The sequence below is a fragment of the Ictalurus punctatus genome, chromosome 20 (genome assembly GCF_001660625.3).
Source record: "Ictalurus punctatus breed USDA103 chromosome 20, Coco_2.0, whole genome shotgun sequence".
Classification (NCBI taxonomy): domain Eukaryota; kingdom Metazoa; phylum Chordata; class Actinopteri; order Siluriformes; family Ictaluridae; genus Ictalurus; species Ictalurus punctatus.
Genome location: NC_030435.2, coordinates 13918399 through 13939922, shown reverse-complemented (window position 1 = coordinate 13939922; position 21524 = coordinate 13918399). Strand labels below are relative to the sequence as shown.

At 36.6% G+C, this 21524-nt stretch overlaps 2 protein-coding genes across 6 annotated transcripts in view; both read right to left on the bottom strand.

Moving 5' to 3' along the window:
• Positions 1 to 1885: 1885 nt before the first annotated feature.
• Positions 1886 to 14126, bottom strand: snorc (secondary ossification center associated regulator of chondrocyte maturation). Its single transcript, XM_017495045.3, has 3 exons — positions 12714 to 14126; positions 4326 to 4502; positions 1886 to 3099 (listed from the first exon to the last, which is right to left on the bottom strand). Exons 1-3 carry the CDS (start codon positions 12796 to 12798, stop codon positions 2990 to 2992), a joined length of 372 nt encoding a protein of 123 aa, XP_017350534.1. The 5' UTR covers positions 12799 to 14126; the 3' UTR covers positions 1886 to 2989.
• A 144-nt stretch (positions 14127 to 14270) lies between these two features.
• Positions 14271 to 21524, bottom strand: part of gigyf2 (GRB10 interacting GYF protein 2) — a 44579-nt gene continuing 37325 nt past the window's right edge. For all 5 annotated transcript variants that reach the window (XM_017495766.3, XM_017495767.3, XM_047162431.2 and 2 more), the window contains 5 exons: positions 20442 to 20623; positions 17372 to 17520; positions 16235 to 16419; positions 15299 to 15449; positions 14271 to 15169 (listed from right to left, as the gene is read on the bottom strand). In XM_017495766.3, coding sequence (XP_017351255.1) covers positions 15102 to 15169; positions 15299 to 15449; positions 16235 to 16419; positions 17372 to 17520; positions 20442 to 20623 — 735 coding nt within the window. In that variant the 3' untranslated portion in view covers positions 14271 to 15101. The remainder of the gene's footprint in view (positions 15170 to 15298; positions 15450 to 16234; positions 16420 to 17371; positions 17521 to 20441; positions 20624 to 21524) is intronic.

Sequence of the window (21524 nt, the reverse complement as noted above, 5' to 3'; positions counted from 1 at the left end):
TTATCAGCGTCCAGTCCAAAAAACAGCGTCTGTAATGGTATGGGGGTGTGTCAGAGCCCATGACATGGGTAAGTTGCACATCTGTAACTTGCACATCTGTGCGGGCACCATTAATGCAGAAAGATATATACAATTTTGGAGCAACTTATGCTGCCATCCTGAGCAGGACAATGCCAGACCACATTCTGCCCGGATTACAAGCACATGGTTGCGTAAGCAGAGAGTGCGGGTGCTAGCATGGCCTGTCTGCAGTCCTGACCAGATTGAGAATGTGTGGCGCATTATGAAGCGCAAAATAAAGCAGTGAAGGTCCCGGAGGCTACAGTTAAGCAGCTGAAGAAATGCATAATGGATGAATGGGGGAAAGTTCCGCTTGCTAAATTTAACCAACTGGTGTATTCAGCACCCAAACGCTTAATAAGTGTTATTAAAAGAAAAGGTGATGTCACACGGTGGTAAACAGTTGACTGTCCCAATTTTTTTGGAGTGTGTTATAGTCATCAGATTTGAAATGAATATTTAAAAAATAATAATAATTAGTCACAACGTAAAAGATAATATAATGTGTTAATAATGTGCTTTCAATATAGTACCGGGTGAATTGAATTTTCAAATGACTCTTTTTGATTGTTTGTTTTTTTCTTTTCCATGCTGTCCCAACTTTTTCGGAATTGGGGTTGCATGATAAAGAAGGTCCCAGACTGTGCTCACGCTTAATTTCAGATCAACTTTGTTGTCATCCTGTAAAGAAAATCCACTTTAAACTCTGGTTTTACGATTATATTACAGACATCAGTAACTGTGGCTCTAGTTATGAATTCTTCTATAGTTTATATATCTATAATAGGCATAATATAATAGAGGAGGGACACTAATACAGTTTCTCCAGTTTAAATTCTTCCCACTAGATGGCATTATGCTCATTCTGCTACAAACTTGAGAAACATGAGTTTGATTATTATACTATACTATTAGAATATATTATTGTCACAACACTCTTTACACAGGAATCAAAAGAACCAAAGGTTAGTTAAATTATTAGGTGCAGCTCAATAAAGAAAGTATAATGCAAAGTTATGTTGCATTAATATTAAAACAATTAATGGGACTAGACTAGTAAAGTAAAATTCTGGAGAAATATATACCAGTCAGTAAGTACAGCATGCAATAATGTAGTCTATACACCTTGTTATTTACAGCAAACAAATGGAGAGAATACACGGTAGCACTTTGTACAAGTTGTTCCGTTATTTAGATAGAGGAATGACCAGTTATTCACTAATCTTATGGGCTGCCAGAGGAAACCGTTTCTTAATCAGTTTGTATATGTCTACCAGAAGATAAAGGTGTAGTCTGTAGGGTCTCTGATAATCCTTTTGGTCCTTTCAGGCTATACGAAGAGAAACTTAACTCCAGTGATGAGTATTATTTAGTAGTAATCAAATTGTATACATGAACATTTCAGTTTTCCTAGCCCTAGGCCCTAATAGGGTATAAATACTCTAACCAACGTAGTGTGCTGGATACATTCCTTACAAAAATCTTGATGTTTATATCTGGAGTTCTTCAGGTGCACACATTTAAGTGATTAAACTGTGGAATCAACACATGCACACTACTTGTCAAACAAACAAACAAAAACATTCACCCTAGGAAAGACATGGAATGGTGCACAGCCAGGCTTTAGGAGTTGGCAATTTCATTATGTCAAACATTTCCTAGATACACAACCACCTCCACATGTAGGAATGAATGTTGAACACAAACTGAATAATTCTCTGCACAAATGGACCAGTTTAGAGAAGAAAAAAAAACAGCAGCTGTTAAAGTTTTCTGCAGAGTGAACAGCCACTGCTGTGATGACAGTAATGGTACCACACCAAGATTAAAGATTTGGTTTTATTTATATCTTTTCATTTTGTTACTATAAAGCAGACACTTTAAAAACAGTGGTGTGAAGGGTTGCTGAGAGTAAGAGTAAAACCAAATATCAGTGAATAATTCAGTGAATAATTCATGATGACTGATCAAGATTCTGTCTGACTTTCGCTCTGAAACATGTAAACACTGACATGTTTTTGTGCTAATGAATATAGTGTTAGTCTAAACATTTGAATATAAACATCCAAAACTTCTAGCATCATAATAAGCTGATTATAATCATAGCATTACAAATAATTTTTAACTGTAACTCGAAGCTTAACACAAATTTGTCCACAACCAAATGTACATTTGCTAAAATAAAATTGAAATATTATATATATATATATATATATATATATATATATATATATATATATATATATATATATATATAAAATGCATTGATTCTGTTCTGCATAGTATTTTTCTCCCACTTTGTCTGAAAACACAACACACACATGCTCATGCTTGCACTCTCTCTCACACCTCAAATTTTTAAGATTGTTACATGCATGTTAGATGTGCACTGTTTCTTTGCAAATCTAGACATTTGAACATGCAGGCATCTGTTTACTTTCTAAAGTCTAGTGTGATTTTATGTAATTTCACAATGACATTTTTAGAGAGAAAGGCCATTGAAAAATATAGAATATAAGTTGAATTTAAGTGTCTTATTTACCACGCCAAATAATGCACATCTCAGAAAACAGAAACCAATAACATTAAAAGCAAAAAGTATGATCAAGGGTGAGTTAAAGTTGTCAAGTTAAATCTAGAAAACCTACTAACTTGTGTTGAAGAATTTTTGGACATATGAGAAATGAAATGACCATCATCAAGTGAAAATAGCCTCAGTCATGGCTTAGTTGTAACAGTTTCCACAAATTATTGGGTCATGTCACCACTCATATGCCAACTATAGGGGACATGCCAAAAGTTGAAGAAGACAAATATACGAGTAAGTGTGTGTGTGTGAGAGAGAGTGAGAGAGAGAGAGAGAGAGAGAGAGAGAGAGAGAGAGAGAGAGAGAGAGAGAGGGAGGTTTAAAACAGGTGGTCATCCTGCTCTAAGTGGCAGTGAATTTTCTGAGTGTGATGACGATGAGGGCGAGGAGAACAGAGGCACCGAGGAACACAGCGATGACAATGGCTGTGATGGCACCTGGGCCAAGAACACCTGGAAAAAAACACACACACACACACACACACCTCCTCAAATTCCAGGTGTATGGGGTCAGATTGCTTCTTGATTAGCAGCTAAGAGAGAAGGAATATATATATATATATATATATATATATATATATCCTTCTAGTATATGCTTCTATCAAATATAGTACATAATTATCAAATATTACTTACCACATACAGTACATTCATTGTTATCATTCATTGTTGTTTAATTGTTTTGAGCTAGCACAAGAATTTCCTCCAGGATCAATAAAATTTCTCTTATGTTCTTTTATCTTAAACACAAAAAGCTAGCATAAAACTGAAATGGGATACAATAGAATGTGTCTTGAGAATTTACATACACTAAAGTACTATTTCCTATTAAGTGCCACTGAAATTCCTGCAAAGTTATAAACTAGACTGGAATATTGATTGGGTGATTTTTTATATACTGTACGTTGTAAATTTACAGCTCTCTCTATTTATAAAAAAAAAAAAAAAAAAAAAAAAAAAAAAAAAAAAAAAAAAAAAAAAAAAAAACCTATGGTAGGCTATAAAATGCAACATTACAGAATTACAGATAATCTGTAAAATAAATAGAAATGTGCCCCACCCAACAAAAAAAGAATCTAGTCTAAAAAGAAGTATGACAGCTTACTACATACATGTTGCATGTTTTCATGCTCTATAGCTTACTGGTACAGAATAATATTTATGGAATTACTTAAGATTTCTGTCCCACCCCTGTTCATTAAACTCATATGTACACTTTATGGCCAAAAGTATGTGGACACCTGACCCATATGTCCCATTCCATATGTCCAGGGCTCTGTGCAGGCCACTCGAGCTCTTCCACTCCAACTTTGGCAAACCATGTCTTCAAGGAGCTTGCTTTGTGGAAAAGGTTTGGACTGCTAAGTTCCAGTGAAGGGAAATTGTAATGCTACAGCATTCGAAGACATTGTAGACAATTGTGTGCTCCCAACTTTGTGGCAACAGTTTGGGGAAGGACCAAATATAGCTGTGAAGGTAAGGTGTCCACAAACATTTGCCAATATAGTGTACATTTACTATTTATTTGGTCTCATTTTTAGTTAGTAAACTAAAAATAGTAAACTAAAAAACTGTAAAAATACTGATTTTAATGTTTTTAATACAGAGTGTAAGGAATAAGTTACTGGAGCTTTAAAACTGCACACACCACCCACTTTCTGTGTGAAGAGTGACTGTACCTTCCTCCTCCATTGTCGTGGTGTCCAGGTTGTCAATGTAATCTATAGTGATGGTGGGTTGTGTTAGTTCATGAATCGTTTCTTTAGTTGTGACTTGGCCTGCATCTGTTCCATCATCTCCGGACTGCGTGCCCTGGTTATCGCTATGTAGCGTGGGAGAAGCCTTAACCACAGTTTCTATGGAATCACAAATTTTGCAATCAGTTGGATAACTGCCTAGCATTAACTCAATTACAATATAACTGTGTATAGGTACGCACACACACAAATGGACTGTTAATAATCAACTTTGGACTGGTTCTGGGTCTGATTATTTTCATATAACATTGTGTATTACTCCTTACTTATTTAAGTTGCATAAATACTTTCTTGTTATCTAATATCTATTGGATCTATATTCATGCACTAATTTTATGTTCAGGTTGGTCACCGCATGAAGAATTAATATCTTGTTATTATTACTTAGGAGGACAACTATGGAAATTATGGTAGGAAATTTCAATGTGTTTTAGGGGTGAAGGTGGTAATGGTGGTATGAGCAGGGCTGGAAATGGGGGGATGCCTGGGGACTGAGTATGGGGAGATTCCAATTTACACAGGCAAAATTTTTTTAATTCACTTAAAAGCCTATGAAAGCAATTTCTGATATTTTGCGTGTGGTTGCGCAATGTTGACTTTCGTGATTGGCCGTTAAACATACAGGCTGCAGCCAATGGAAATGCTTCTCTATCAACACGTGTGCTCAAAGGACTGATCAGCCCATCTCAGGCAAAGTTAAAGGAGTCTTAAAGGAGACGAAAATCTTATCAGAAACAGTTACTTTAACAGATGCAATAGTAGAAACTTTGATATGGATAAAGCTGCGTTCATGTACCTGAAATGGTACAGGTTTAATCTATTCTGAATGCCTTTATTCATCTTAGTTTACAATCCCAATCCCGAAAAAGTTGGGACAGTATGGAAAATGCAAAAAAACAAACAAAAAGAGTAATTTGAAAATTCTATTCACCCCATACTATATTGAAATTACATTATTAGCACATTATTTGAAGTTTAATTTGTGAATTTAATTTAGTTTTGAAAATATACACTCATTTCAAATCTGACGACTGCAACACACTCCAAAAAAGTTGGGACAATTGACTGTTTACCACTGTGTAACCACTTTTTCTTTTCATAATACTTATTAAGCGTTTGGGCACTGAAGACACCTGTTGGTTAAGTTTAGCAAGAAGAATTTTTCCCCATTCATCCATTATGCATTTCATCAGCTGCGCAACTGTATGTGGCCTTCATTACCGTATTTTGGCTGCAGGACTGCAGGCAGGCCATGCTAGCACCCACACACTCTGCTTACTCAACTATGTGCTTGTAATCCAGGCAGAATATTGTTTGGAGCTGTCCTTCTCTGGATGACAGCATATGTTGCTCCAAAATGTATACATATCTTTCTGTATTAATGGTGCCCTCACAGATGTGCAATTTACCCATGCCATGGGCTCTGACACACCCCCATACCATGACAGACACTGGCTTTTGGACCTGACGCTGATAACCATCCTTTTTTGGTCCTTTTCCTCTCTGGCCTGGAGAACACGACAGCTGTTTTGTACAAAAACTATTTGAAATGTTGGCTTGTCGGATCACAAAACACGATTCCACTGTGCTACTGTACATCTCAAATGAGACCAAGCCCAGGGAAGTCGGCAGTGCTTCTGGACAGTGTTGATGTATGGCTTAACTTGCATCTGTAGATGCAGCGGCAAATGTTAGTAACTCACAAATGTTTACCAGAGTATACCAGAGCCCATGACAGGATATCCATTACAGACTCATGTCAGTTTTTAAGACTGTGATGTCTGAAGCATCGGAGAGCACATGCATTCAGAAGTAGTTTTCAGCCTTGCCCTTTATGCACTGAGATTTGACCGGATTCTATGAATCTTTTAATTATATTGTACACTGTAGAAGGTGAAATGCCCAAAATCCTACCAATTTGTCTTTGGGGAATGGTGTTCTCAAAGTGTTGGATTATCTGCTGACGCATCTGTTGGCAGATCAGCGAGCCTCAACCCATTGTTGCTCTTGAAGGACTAGGCCTTTTTTGGAGGCTCCATATATACCATGATTAGACGATTGCCTCACCTGTATCAAATCACCTTCTTATTGACTTGTCACATCACTATTAGTACTAAATTGCCCCTGTCCCAACTTTTCTGGAATGTGTTGCATGCATCAATTTCAAAATAAATATTTACCTTTAAGAAACTATGCAGTTGATTAGGTAAACGATCAAATACCTTGTCTTTATACATTTTTTGTTGAAGTACAAGCTAAAGTACATTTACAAATCACTCCTCTTTGTTTTTATTAGCATTTTGCATACTGTCCCAACTTTTTTGGAATTGGGGTTGTATTTTCACCATCATAGCTTGCCAATGCTTGCTATTATATCCACAATTATGTTAGCCTACATGTTTCTTAATTCTGTCCAAGCAGAGATTCTTTTTAATTAGTCTGTTTGTCATCTGAAACCACCCCCAACCCACCAAAAAACCCACACCAAAGCAAACAAACAAAAAATTCTCTGCAGTGTATCTCAGCCATTTCAACCACTAGGTGTGATCAGTGGCCAGAAGTTACTCATTCATGTAGTAAGCCTAAAACTGAAAGACATGCCCTCCAACCGTTCCTGAGAATGAATAGTTTTATGTTGAACTCAAGGATATTTTTCTGAAATATCCTGTCAAGTTAACCTGTTACGTTACCCATATAGACTTATGTAATACCCATATAGACTGTCAGGTTAGCTACCATGTTAGCTAGTTAGCTACCATCCTCTAAGAAATCCTGTCAGGTTAGCTAGTTGGCTACAATTAACTGTGAGAATTATGAACATCTAAGAATATGAAATAAAAATCCTCCTAGAAATGTTAGGTTGGCACATGATAGCATCTAGCTAGCATGTGTAGAGTCTATTGAGTATAAACATTAAAATAAAAATGTAAAGAAAATGTTAAACGAAATAAAAACAAAAACTTAACCTAATTTATAATAACAATAATAAAAAAATAGGAATAGCAGTAAAATCTGTTTGACTATCTGTATATGAACACAAACACATTTCCATATTACCATCTATGGTCTTAATGGCATGTCCACTCAGAGATGCTCTTATTTCCATAGACAGCGTCAGTCACAGATCAATATGTCCTTGTAAGAACTTAGGCACACTTTCTGTGGTCTGTAGACAGACATTGGCTTTAATGAGTTCTGGGATGTTGAGAATATTATAAACTTGGAATTTAAACTAGTCAAGCCTGGAAAAATGTACATCATGGCAACGTTTCCAACCAAATAACGTTTTTGCTGTAACGCCTTGTAGGCCTGAGCATTAGATGTAGGACGGAAGGTTGTAGGTGGTGGTAAGTGTTAGTCACAGACCACTTTGATCATGCCAGGACAGCAGCTGAAAAATGAATGAGTGTCTTTGTTGAGAATTAGCATGGATTTTCACTAGTTATTCTGCCTTCCACTCATCAACTCTCCTTTTTTTTCCTTCTATGTCCTCACATCTCTTGGTTGCATTCCTCAGGTCATGGCATGGACACACCATGTGACTTTTCACACCTTTGCACTAGCCATGGAAACCTGACCCTGGTTCCTGTGGAACTGGTTCTCAGAGTCCAAAAAAAAAAACACTGCAAGGATAGAGGTACTGACCTTATCTACAACGGACACCATCTATCCAGACTGGAAGATTTTTCTTTTTTTCAGGGCAGAAGACAGCCTTTAGTAGGTTTATACCTTGCAGACGACTTGCAAATCCACAAATTTAGGCATGGAAGGCTGTATAAACTCAACTAACATTTAGTTAGCTCACCTAACTGCGGACTTCTAAACAAAAACAACCAAGAAAACCTTCAGAAATCTCCAATTAAGAAACTTTTGAAAGCAGCAATTTTTTGCTGGAAGAAATTTTATTTACCACCTAAAACCACATTCACTTCTGTCACACTTCACTGTAAAACTCTTCTTGTAACATTAAAAATAAAATTATGGTTATGATGCAGATCAAGTGCGCATGTGCTGATGAACAGCAAACATTTTTTGTATGTTTACTTGTGCTGATGAAGCATCTCTTGTTGTTGGAGCACCATCAATGCTCCCCTTCACACTGGGCCACAAAAGGGCACTTGTATGAACTGGACAAGCAGCAAGTAACGGCCCCAAAACATAGTGTGTGTACTGAAGGCTACACAAACTCATTTATGAGGCCACATATGGAAAAGGTAGCAGTTTGTGGCTTTAGTTGCGATTGCTCATTTTCAGTAAATGTAAGCTGTGTATCAGTTCAGTAAATATTATACAGTCCCATCTGAAACTATTGGAACAAGTTCAATATTTTTTGTGCTATACACCAAAGACATTTGGGTTTGAGATCGAAATATGGATATGAAACAAGAGTTTAGGATTTCAGCTTTTATATAATGGTATTAACATCTAGATGTGTTAAACAACATATAGCATATATTCTTTTGTATCAGACCACCCGATTTTTAGGTGAGTAAAAGTATTGGAACAGATAAGACTTACAGCAAATTAAACACTTAATATTTGGTTGCATATCCCTTGCTTGCAATAACTGCATCAACCCTGAAACTCACTGACATCACCAAATTGTTGTTTGTTTCTTTTGTGATGCTTTTCCAGGCTTTTATCACAGCTTCTTTCAGTTGTTGTTTGTTTTGGAGGGTTTCTCTCTACAGTCTCCTTCTCAGGAGGTGAAATGCACGCTCAATGATTAATTTGGATGCATTACTCCTGATTAATTTGGATGCATTACTCTGTAAATTGGCAGACAAAATGGTCCTGCAAAACTCTGAATTCATTCTGGTGCTACCACCATGAGTTACATCATCAATAAAGATTAGTGAGCCTGTTCCAGAACCAGCCATACAAGGCCAAGCCATGACACTACCTCCACCATGTTTCACAGCTTGTATGTTTTGGATCCTTCCCCCCCCCACACACTTTAGCCTTCCCATCACTTTGGTAAATGTTAATGTTGGTTCCAGAACTTTTGTGGCTCATCTCTGTATGTTTTTTTTTTTTTGTAAATTCCAGTCTAGCTTTCTGATTCTTACTGCTGATGAGTGGTTTGCATCTTGTGGTATGTTCTCTATATTTCTGCTCTCAAAGTCTTCTTTGAATGGTGGATTGTGATACCTTCACCCCTGCCCTGTGGAGGTTGTTGGTCATGTCACTGACTGTTGTTTTTGGATTTTTCTTCACCACAATGATTCAGTCATTAGCTGCTGTTGTTTTTCTTGGCCAAATCATTCTGTGTCTGTTGCTCAGTACACCAGGGGTTTGATTCTTTTTCAGGACATTCCAAATTGTTGTACTGGCTATGCCCACTGTTTGTGGAATGCCTCTAATTGACCATATTTTCTCAGCTTCAAAATGGCTTGCTTTTCTCCTATGGACAGCTCTCTGATCTTCATGCTGATGTCTCCTTTTTAACTGCAGTATTCACAGATGACACAGAAGTTTAAAACCAAGAGTAGATGTTCAGAGTTATTTACTATTTAAACAATCAATCTAAGATCACACACCTATGTAAAAAAGAAGAACCCATCAGTCACATGTACCAATATTTTTGCTTGTCTACAAATTGGGTGGTCTGATACAAAATTGTGCTGTGTTCTATTTAATTTAACAAATCTACATATAAATACCAGGAAATAAAAGCTGAAATTCTAAACTCTCTTCTCATATTCATCTTTTGATCTCAAATCCAAAATGTCTTCAGTCTACAGCAAAGATAATAACTGTCCTGTGTTCCTCACAGGTGAATATTCATAATATACACATATGAGCATCTTTCAGCACTCATTACTATTTGAATTTACAGTATTTAGTTGTAAGAGTAACGATTTGTAATCATAGTATCCAGAATCACACAGAAGAGGATGAGTTTTTGTACAGTGGATGCTTGAAAGTTTGTGAACCCTTTAGAATTTTCTAAATATCTGGATAAATATGATCTAAAACATAATGTAATAACATGTTTGTCGAAGTGTATCATAGCATGAACAAATTAAATTTCTGAGGACCTCAGAAAAAGAGTTGTTGATGCTCATCAGGCTGCAAAAGATTACAAAACCATACCAAGAGTCTTTGGAATCGAACAATCCACAGTCAGACAGATTATGTACAAACATAAGAATTTTAAGACCATTGCTACATGTCTTGTTCTTAGAGTGATATTTGTTGCTCGACTACTTCTGGGGAGGGTAATAGTCCACAAGGTCACAAAGGAACCCAGGGTAACTTCTAAGCAACTCAAGGCCTCTCTCACATTGGCTAATGTTAATGTTCATGAATCCACCATCAGGAGAACACTGAACAGCAATGGTGTGCATGGCAGGGTTGCAAGGAGAAAGTCTCTTCTCTCCTTTTGCCCTTCTGCAGTTTGATCATGTGAACAAGCCAGAACGCTATTGGAAAAATGCTTTGTGGATAGATGAAACCTAAATAGAATTTTTGGTTTAAATGAGAAGGGTTATGTTTGGAGAAAAAAAAACACTGCATTCCAGCATAAAAACCTTATCCCATCTGTGAATGATGGTGGTAGTATCATGGCTTAGGCCTGTTTTGTTGCATCTGAGCCTGGAGGGCTTACCATCATTGATGGAACTATGAATTCTGAATTATACCAGTGAAAAACGGAAAATGTCAGTCATCTGTACATGAAATTAATCTTAAGAGAAAGTGGGTCATACAGCAAGACAACAATGCTAAACACACAAGTTGTTCTACCAAAGAATGGTTAAAGAACAATAAGGTTAATGTTTTGAAATGGTCAAATCGAAGTCCTTAATCATATAGAAATATTGTGGAAGGACCTGAAGCAAGCTGTTCATGTGAGAAAACCCATCAACATCCCAGAGTTTAAGCTGTTCTGCCCTGAGGAATGGGCTAAAATTCCTCCAAGACAATTTGCAGGACTGATGAACAGTTACCGGAAATGTTTAGTTGCAGATATTACTGCAATTTGGGATAGGGGGGTTCTGTACACACGAGATACTGAAAGCAAAAGGTTCACATACTTTTGCCACTCTCAGATACATAATATTGGATAATTTTTCTCAATAAATAAATGACCAAGTATAATCTTTTTGTCTCATTTGTTTAATTGAGTGTTTTAAAAGACATTTATGGAGAAATGTAGAAAATTCTAAAGGGTTCACAGACTTTCGAGCACCACTGTATCTGGTTCCTCTCAAAGTCCTTTCTTTACAAGTGTAATATCTGGCTTGTTTATTAGGGATCGAAATCTACACCTGGATTTCTATTAAACTTCTTTTTAACAATAGCTATTGTTAAAGGTGCTATAAAATAAAACATACATAAAATTAAGTTAATTGATAATCATTAGATCTGATCATTACACCTATATGGTATAAAACAGTATTTGTTTTACAGGTTGACCTGTCAATGATTTTCAGTTGGTAACAAAAGATGACAAAACATTGTTTAAGTCCTATCATCCAACTCTGTCTACACAGGGCTGTTCGGTTTTTTTTTTCTTACACTACATTTGGGGAATTTTCCACAACTTTACACTCATGCCATACTGCCTACTTGTGTACTTAACCTGTGTACTCCTGTCTTGGTGCATCAAGACTGATGGGTTGCTTTTTCACAGTGTCTAACAAACCCATTCTTTGTCTGATGTAAAACACTAAGGTGTGAAATAAATGGCCAATTTACTTAAGGTAATGGCAAGAAACTGTAAAATAATATAGGCCATAATGTCAATTTGCAAAAATTGTGAGTGCAAGTGCCTGGCTACAACAAAACACCTACACAAAAAAATGTTCTTGCAAAGTTCTCATATTTTACTTCTTTTTATGTTTAACCCTTAGATCCCCAAGACCTCTTAACTTTAAAACTCAGAAAATCTCAAGAAAATTCCTAAAGCTCTTAAAGTTCTCATGCTGTTTATCAAAATTTATAATGAATAAGCACCAATCATTCTAATTAAAAAATATATATAATAAAAGTTTCTACAGTCAATAAGGGCCTCTCAAAATGAAAACACAGGAAATGCCACATACACTCAAGTCTCAAGTTCATGAGCTGATCACACAAGGATTCAGAGAAACCTCTACTATTCATATTAATGAGAAATTCAAAAAAATTAACCTACATAATTTACACAAATGAGTGGATCACAACTGAAGATATAACTATCACCATTTCATTTATTCATGTCTACATTATGCTCAGTCTGCATTATTCAAGTAATGTCTAATTAATCCCCAGTGAGGTAAAAGATTCTAGACTTATTGCAAATATGAAAGAAAAGGGTACTCTTACCTGTCAGTACAAAAGCCACACAGAGGACAAAAACTGTAAGAAAAAGAAATCCGGACTGTGTACTGAAGCTTCTGTAAAAGGCCATGTTGTCTGTGCTGTTCACCAGGTGTCTCGCCACTAATTCCAGACCAGGGGCTCAAAGTAGAAGAGGTAGTGTGAGTAGGGTAGAGGAGCAGTAAGGTGAAAAGTTGGAAAAAGGAGGGGTGTGCTTACTGGACAGAGTGGACATTGTCAGCATCTCCACCTACAGCTTCATTTCATGAACATTTGGACAAGCTTAAAATCCAAATGGTCTTTAGTCAAGTGGTGACACTAGATATTTAAGATATTTCACAGTCACAAATTCTACAGCCACTTGATAAACAGCAAACAGTGAATAATACACAGCAATCTGTGTTTGATTACAGTTTGTCAAGAACCATTAATACACCTGTTAATGATATTGATCTTGTACCATTTATAAAAATCAGGTTTTACTTTATATATAAATTTTATGGCACAGACCGATCCTGTTAGGAAAGGTAGTTTTTTTTTGTTTTTGTTTTTTAAAATCCCTACAGATTAAGACCAGCCAAGTTGTTAACATTGTAGTGTTGTTGTAGTCCTCCAAAACAAAATGCACATCTAATTATAATCAACAAGAAATTAAGTATAAAAAAAATAGACAGGAGCATCTAAAGAGTGATCCTGAAGGACTTAAAGGTATAGAGGAACAATCATTCACAATTTATATATGTCCTATACATCTAGAACAGAGGTCCTCAAACATTTTGTAGACAGGAAACCCTTTAAATGTAAAATATATTCCATTAACCCCCTCAGTTCATATCTATCTATAACAATTATAACAGTTTATATTAATCAAAGTATTGAAATATGTAACTCTAAAAAATGTTAATATATAGGCTATTCATTGAGGTCATAGAACTTTTTATTCCCGAACTTTCCACCTACAGAATATTCCACCAACAGCCCAAGTTGACATTATTTACAGGCCCACTTGTTTTTGAGGTAGTGAAGTGTGGATTAAACCCATACAAATCAAATGACCAGTGAAGAAGGCCAATAATTAAGATTTCAATAATAATCAGATTGATATTTGTGAGTCATATCATCACTGTAACAAAATTATGGAGGTAAAACAAATCTTGGACCCCACTTTGAGAACCACTGGTCTAGGGCACTAGATTTTCATGAACAGCAAGAGTTTGTGTGAAGGATTACCTTACTCTGAATTTGAATGAAGAAAAATATGATTGTTGCATGTTAAAGTGCTTTTTGTCAGTTGTGCTCAGAAGTAATCATCACTGCAGTAATGTTCTCCCTCAATCTGGGAATCTTCCACAAAGCATGAATAAAGAGAAAGTTAAATATCTTATAACCAACCATGGCATTAGTGGCATATAAATTCATTTCAGTGACAACATATCACCAAATCTTTAGGAAGAAATAACACTGAATAATTAAAATGAAGTTTGCCTTCCATGGCCCTACAGAGAAATGAAAATCCTGATCATCTCTGTTTAAACACCCAAGTGTCCATAGAGAGAGACAAGATGATGTAGAACAGCCCACACAAGAGACTGTCTTTTATTCTTTTTCCATGTTGCAATAAAAAAAAAAGTATGACTCAGTTGGTTCATTGTCTCCATATATTATAATACAGATGCAGAATTGAAAGTTTATTTTTTAAACAGCCTATTATTTTACAAGAAATTGATAGCTACTTGGAACTTTCAAACACGTCCTTAAAACAGGACGGCAGTGATTATATGCCCTTAGGTCCTACTTTGTCGTCATCATCTGCCAACAAACAGCAACAAAGGAGAGAAGAGAGGGAGGAAAAGAAAACAAAAGGAAGCAAAATTAATAAATAACAATAACATGGGTATATAGAATATTTTGTCTAAATTTATCTATAACTGCTTTAATGAATGTTTTAAAATAACTAATAAATGATTTGTGATTTGGGGATGTGAATGAATCCTCCTTCACGAAGGCATCCAGATAGAATAATGAAATCTCACACGAAGCCGGAACATGTGAATTCCCATTGCTCTTGAGCAGTGATAAATTCTTTAATCACATATTTGGGCTGCATGTAAGTTTTGGTTCTTTTCGTGATGTGAGGGTCAATTCAGGCAAGATGCTTCTGTATTTTCCTCTAGAGTAAGGAGACTTCCACGCGTCCATTTCCTGGTTGGACTCGATGTGTAAGAATTGATGATGGGAACAAGGGAAGGTCCTTTTAAAAAAAAAAAACAAAACAAAACAAAAAAACCCCCAAAAAAACAGAACAAAACAACAACAAAAAAAAGTGTAATATAGGGTAAAAATGGCAGCTGTTGTGAACGGACATAGTCAGTAGGGAGGAGTTGTCAGCAGGTCTCAAAAGTCCTCCACAGTCTCGATCTCGCCCATGTTTAATCGCTCAGATGACGCGTTGACTGAAAAGCCTGTACAAAGGTACAAGTGAAAATGTACATAAGACCAGTGTAATGCAGCCCTGCATTTTTTTCACCAATTTATGCAAACTTTAGAATCCTGTTCCACTAACACACGGCACAAGTCTCTCTCTGGCTCACCTAATAGACTGGGATCTGCCCGCACCATTTTCTGTTTCTTCTTCTTCTTTCCAGAGGTGACCGTCTCAAAGCGCGGTTGCTGTTGCTTCGTGGAGTGGTTGGATTGAAAAACTGGCTGAGAAACAGTTTGGTTTACCGCCCACACCGAGTCCTGACAAAAGACACACAGTTAATGCTACAATGAACTGAATTCTGAAAATTATATTATCCCTTATTAGGTAATTACAGTAAAGTCTTAAATGCTAAAAAGCACAACATAACGGATAGCAAAAATATGATTGCTATTACTAAGAAGGAACAGAAACACACAATATGGCCAAATATTCATGGACATCTGATCACATTCGTATGTGGTTTTTGAACATCCCATTCCAGATAGTCCTCAATTTGCTGTCTGTTTTTATAACCTCTCCGCTTCTGCGAAGGCTTTCCATTAGATTTTGGAACGTGACTGTTGATTTGTGCTCATTCATTAGTGAGGTCAGGCACTGATGTCGGGCGAGAAGGCTTTGGGTGCAGTCAGCATTCCAATTCACCCCAAAGATGTTCAGTGGGGTTGAGGTCAGGGCTCTGTGCAAACCATTCAACTTCTTCCACACCATCCTTGGCAAACCATGATTTTATGGGCTTTGCTTTGTATGCAGGGGTATTGTTATGCTGGAACAGGTTTGGGCCTCTTAGTTCCAGTGAAGGGAAATTGTAATGCTAAAGCTTACAAAGACAATTTATACAACTGTGTTCTTCGAACATTGTGGCAAAGTCTTTCCTTAAGGGGAAGAACCATATATGGGTGTGATGGTCAGGAGTCTACAAACCTTTGGCCATGTAGTGTAAGAGACATGCCTTTTTTTTTTTCCCATTCACATTCCATCATAGTCTGATACTGAACTCCTCAAACATTGCTCCTCAGTCTTGAGATGTTTGTGCTGCACAAACCTGCTGATTTTTTGGCTGCTGACTCGGCAAAGATTTTTGCTGGTTGACATTCTGTTTGGCACGGCGCTCCAGGAACTGCTTGGCAAAGTCCTTGGCCTGGGGTGTGTCACCCAGATATGCTCGTACATAATCATGCACCTCGTATGGAGAGTCCACCTCCTTCAAGAACGACGCAAATGTAGGGACTGTTAGAGATGGAGAGAGAAAAAAGGGTCAAACAAATAAGATGGAGAGGGAAAGAGAGAAAGACATGGAGACAGAGATAGAGACAGAAAGAGAGAGGGGAGGGGAGGGAGAGAGATCATTAAGTTTAAGGGTAACCATTGAGCATTAATATCTTATTGAAAATCATAAGTAGGACTTCGAGTACACTGAATTTCCTGATTAAGTAATTTGTAGATGGCTAAGGGCAACCAGGTGACTTGGAACTACTTTTACAGGAAATTATTACAATAATAAACTAATTTGTAAAATGTATTATTCATTATAATAAATTTGCATCATTGCTAAGAGGTCAAATTAATGCCACAAAACACTTCCATGTTTTCCTTTTCTTCTTTTATTTAAGTTCAGCTATATTACTGGTATTTAAACATTAATTATGCTTAAGATTATATTGCTGACCAGACAATTATACATCTCACTACAGGAATAGAGTTTGATTACTCTGTGATTCTGTGCATTTAATAAATACAATATCAATCAAACATTTCAGTCACACTGCTCTCTCAAAATGGACATTTTTTCTTTAAGATTTTAACCATACGCATTATACAAAACTATGGTCCACAGATAAATTTATGTGCAAGAACAGAACTATGACTCTGGGAGCAGATCATTTACATTCATTCATTTGGCAGACACTTTTATCCAAACCAATTCACAACTGATCTGAAAAGATGAGGGTTAAGGGTCTTGCTCGAGGACCCAACATATGCAGCACCAGGATTTGAACTCTCAAACTTTTGTTGTGGATGTCAAAGTAAATTAGATGGACGTATTTACACCTGGATAAAATGCATTTCACAACTCCTAAAATGCTTTGAGCAATGAGATTTAAATCTTTTTCAAATTGGTCATTAATGCATTTACACCTGCAGTTTTGTGTGTTCCTGCAGGTGGGTGCAAGTACCTCACCGTCAAGGTTGTTGGCAGTGTTAAGTGTGTGTAGCATCTGCTCACACCACTGCATAAAACCATCCTGAGTTTTATTGGCTCCCTGAAAGAGCTTTAAAAGTTTCTCCTCTTCTTCTACCTTCTTACTGGATTTCCCACTGTTGCTGTTACTAAAACACAAACCAGAGGAAAGAATATTAGCTACTTAATACTTAACACAAAAATCTGTGCTGTTTGAACATTTATAATAATCTAAATTAATCATCTTCAATGTAAAAGGCACTGATTAATGAGAAACAGAAAGTGTCATAGCAGCACATGAGACGAAGTGTCTTCTTCATATAAAACAATCTCTAGTCCACTAAAAATGGTAGAAACGGGACACACAAGACATCTTAATCTGTGACGATAACTTGTATTGCTTTCAATTTTAAGTTTTACAAGGCTAGGACAGAAACATTGTGGTCTGCACAGAAGACAAAATGCCTTTTTGATATATGGAGTGAAGAAGGCATTCACATGCAAGTGATTCACTCACTGGCTCCAACTGAATACTTTCCAGACAGATATGGCTTTAGCAATATCCACCAAGCTACAACTCACAAAGTACTTAATGCCAAAGCAATTTGATTATTCAGATGTTGTAAAGAATAATGAATCTGTTTGCTGGAAAATTCCATGTAACCGTCATACTATAACAATAATGTTGATGCCCTGTGTCCATTTATACAGTTTTAAGATTCAAGATGCTCAATACACTTCGCAGAGGCACCAACAATCTCTGTTCCTTCCTTCCAAGCTTTGTTTTTCTTAGTAATGTCTAGGCATATTTAATCAGAGGTCATATATGACACCTCTGCTAAAGTTGTGACCACATGTGCCATAGTATTGGTCAGAGGAATAATTGGAGCGACTCACTGAGATTGTCATACAGGGTTCATACAGATGATTCTGTACGAATGAAACTCCAGGACTTTCAAGGACTTTTCAAGCACTATATTTTCAGTTTCATATACAAGACTATACAAGAGCTATCATTCAAACATTCATTTCGGTTAAAATTTATTAAGTAATTAAAAATACATAATAATAAAACCACCAATTTTTATATGGTACCTTTCCAGCTAAGCTAGACAAATTTTCCCAGGCACTGCTTCGTCTTTGTCAAAACTCAATATACCAACAACTTTCATTGGAAAGTCGCTAAACGTAGCTAGATGAAGTCATGTGCTAATTAGCATTTCATTATGTCATCCTGTCAATTTTGCCTTCTGCCTAGTGTCAGTCCTGACATCTGTTTGCTTCTTTCTTACTCTTTGTGCGCACACTATTTTAATACAGCCAAATTCCCTATAAAAGCTGTTCTCATTTACATATTTCACTGTTTCTGTTGTCGGACAGAACGAGTATGAAATAGAGACTGAAACGGCCCGTTAAGACATGATGTTAAACAGCAGTCACTTCCAAGCTGCTGCTCTGAACTGCTAAAATCCTGATTTTACCACCGCGACATCGTCTGACAAAAATCATCATACACATTAAAGACAATGGCTGTGCTGTGACGTCAGCAGTTTTGGGGAAGCTACTTTAAAACTGTAGTTTTACAAGCTACTCAGAGTTTGAAGTAGTTACACTACAGACAAGCTACCCTTTTTAAAAAAAGGCTACTTAGCTACACTACAAGTTACTAACACAAAGTACAATGAAGCTACTTAAATGGGCAACATTTTTAGTATATGATGATTGTAAATCAGCTTATGAATATAACTGTGTATAATCCTGCATTATCAATTTAACATGACAAATTGCATTCACCTCTATATGTGTCCTTAAATTTGTGCTTGAACTCCTGGACGTCGTATTACAATCAAAGTATTGGACGAAATATTTTAATCTTTGGTTTACAAAGATTACATATAAAAAGGTATGAGCTTTAGTATTTGATTCCACATAAACTTCGGCAAATATGGCCATAAGTAATTGGTTCTCTCATTATCAGAATCAGTCGCCATCTCCCTCTCCATCATGGACAATAAGGATAAGTGTGTCAAACTTTAATAATGGATGAGTCCGATTGGTAAATAATAATACATGCAACGATAAATTATTATTATTGGGGTTTTTATTTTTAACCAGTGATTAATTAATGAATCATGTAACTAAAAATAAATAAGGGAACTTTTTCTCTTGCTGCTCCCTTAAACAAGATGTTAAGAAATGCAATCAGACTGTTGTATTCAGGACATAAAATAACTCCCTCGGCATGCACTGATCATCTCTGAATTATTTTATTTTATTTGTAAGCAAATGTAAACATTGTGTTGTGTTGCCTATTAACAACAAAGTGCCAGTAATGTTCTCTGTATCAGAGAATAAACTCCAGTGTTCATTTATTATGGTATTATCATTTCATTTATTATGGTATTATCATTTACCCGCCATATACAGCATGTAACAAACTGTGCTTGGTCACTTTACGTGTCCATCAGATGGTCACTTCCTGTCCATGCGAGCTACAATGAGGCTCTTAATTCCTATGAAGCAAGCGGGCACTGCAGATATGCAATGAAGAGCACAGTTATAACTGGACACACACACACAAAAAAAAAAAAAAAAAAAAAAATTGTGCTACATTGCTACTCCTTTGAAAAAATGGGGTTTTTAAAGTATTTTTGAAGTAGCTGAGCCACTTTCAAGCTACTGAAAAATGTAGTTAAGTTAGTAACGTCGCTACTTTTAGATAGCTACTCCCGGAGCTTTCTCTGTCACAATGAGGGAATAGCGGGAGGGGCTGCAGCAGGGTGTCATATATTGAGTGAAAGGATTGTATTCATGTTCTATCATAAATAAACACTTCTTAGCGTTTGCACACTTACTGACTTTTTATAATTCAAGCATTTTTTAAGCACCACTAGAGAAAACAATGGCTATTTTCAAGGTTTTCCAGTACTTTAATTTCAAAAAGCCAAATTCAAGCACCTTGTATGAACCCCGTATTTTGCACGTAACTGGGAAAATCTCAATTTCTAACACTAAAAGGTCTGGGAATTGGAAGCTGTGTGTTTTGCAAGCTACATGACCAAGTCTTTACCTGAGGTTAACGTTTCCCTTGTTTTTCTGTGGGTTGTTCTTTCGTGTGGTTGGAGGTGGATCAGTTTCCTTCATAGATTCATCCCAGAAGCCTAGGTTAGCATTCTGAGTGTCACCCCAAATGCTGCTGCTGTCCCACTGACTGGTATTACTCACTGAACCCCACACTGAAGAGGTCGAAGCCTGTGTGCATGCACACAAACATTTAGTCTAACAGACATGAACCTATTACACAGAACATTTGAGAAACTATTGCATGATTTATGAGGCATACATACAGAAGAGTCTTGTATTTACAGTCTGAATGTATTGGAACAGAAAGGCCAATTCTTTTGATTTAGCTATTCACTGAAGACATTTGAGATGAAGATATGAATAGGAGATGACAGATCAGAATTTCAGCTTTAGTTTCCTGAGTTACATCTTTATGTGTTAAACAACTTGTAAAATGGCACCTTTTGTTTGAACCCACACCTTTTCCAAGTGACCAAAAACACAGGAACATGTGACTGCCAGGTGATTCTTGTTGCCCAGTTAGACTGATTGTTTAATTAGCACGCTCTGAAAATCTACTCTTGGTTTGAGCCCAGGGTTTCACCTGTGAAGACTGCATTTGTTGTTAATAAGGATAAACCAACATGAAGACCAGAGAGCTGTCTATGAGAGAAACACAAGTCATTTTGAAGCTGAGAGAAAAGGAAAATCAATCAGAGCCATTGCACAAGCATCAAGTATAGCTACTGGTGTACTAACAACCAGACTCTGAACAGGTCAGAAAACAGTTGATGACAAAAACACTGAGATCACTGTGAAGAAAAATGCAAAAAACAGTAAGTGAAGGTATCACAATCCACAGTTTGTAGAAGACTTTGAGAGCAGAAATACAGAGGCCACACCACAAGATGTAAACCACTCATCAGCATTAAGAATCAGAAGGCCACATTGGAATGTGCAAAGAAATGAGCCAAAAAATTTATAGAACTAGAATTAACCTCTACTAAAATATACAAGTTCATCGATCAAGCATGGTGGAGGTAGTGTCATGGTATGGGCTTGCATGGCTGCTTCTGGAACAGATTCACTA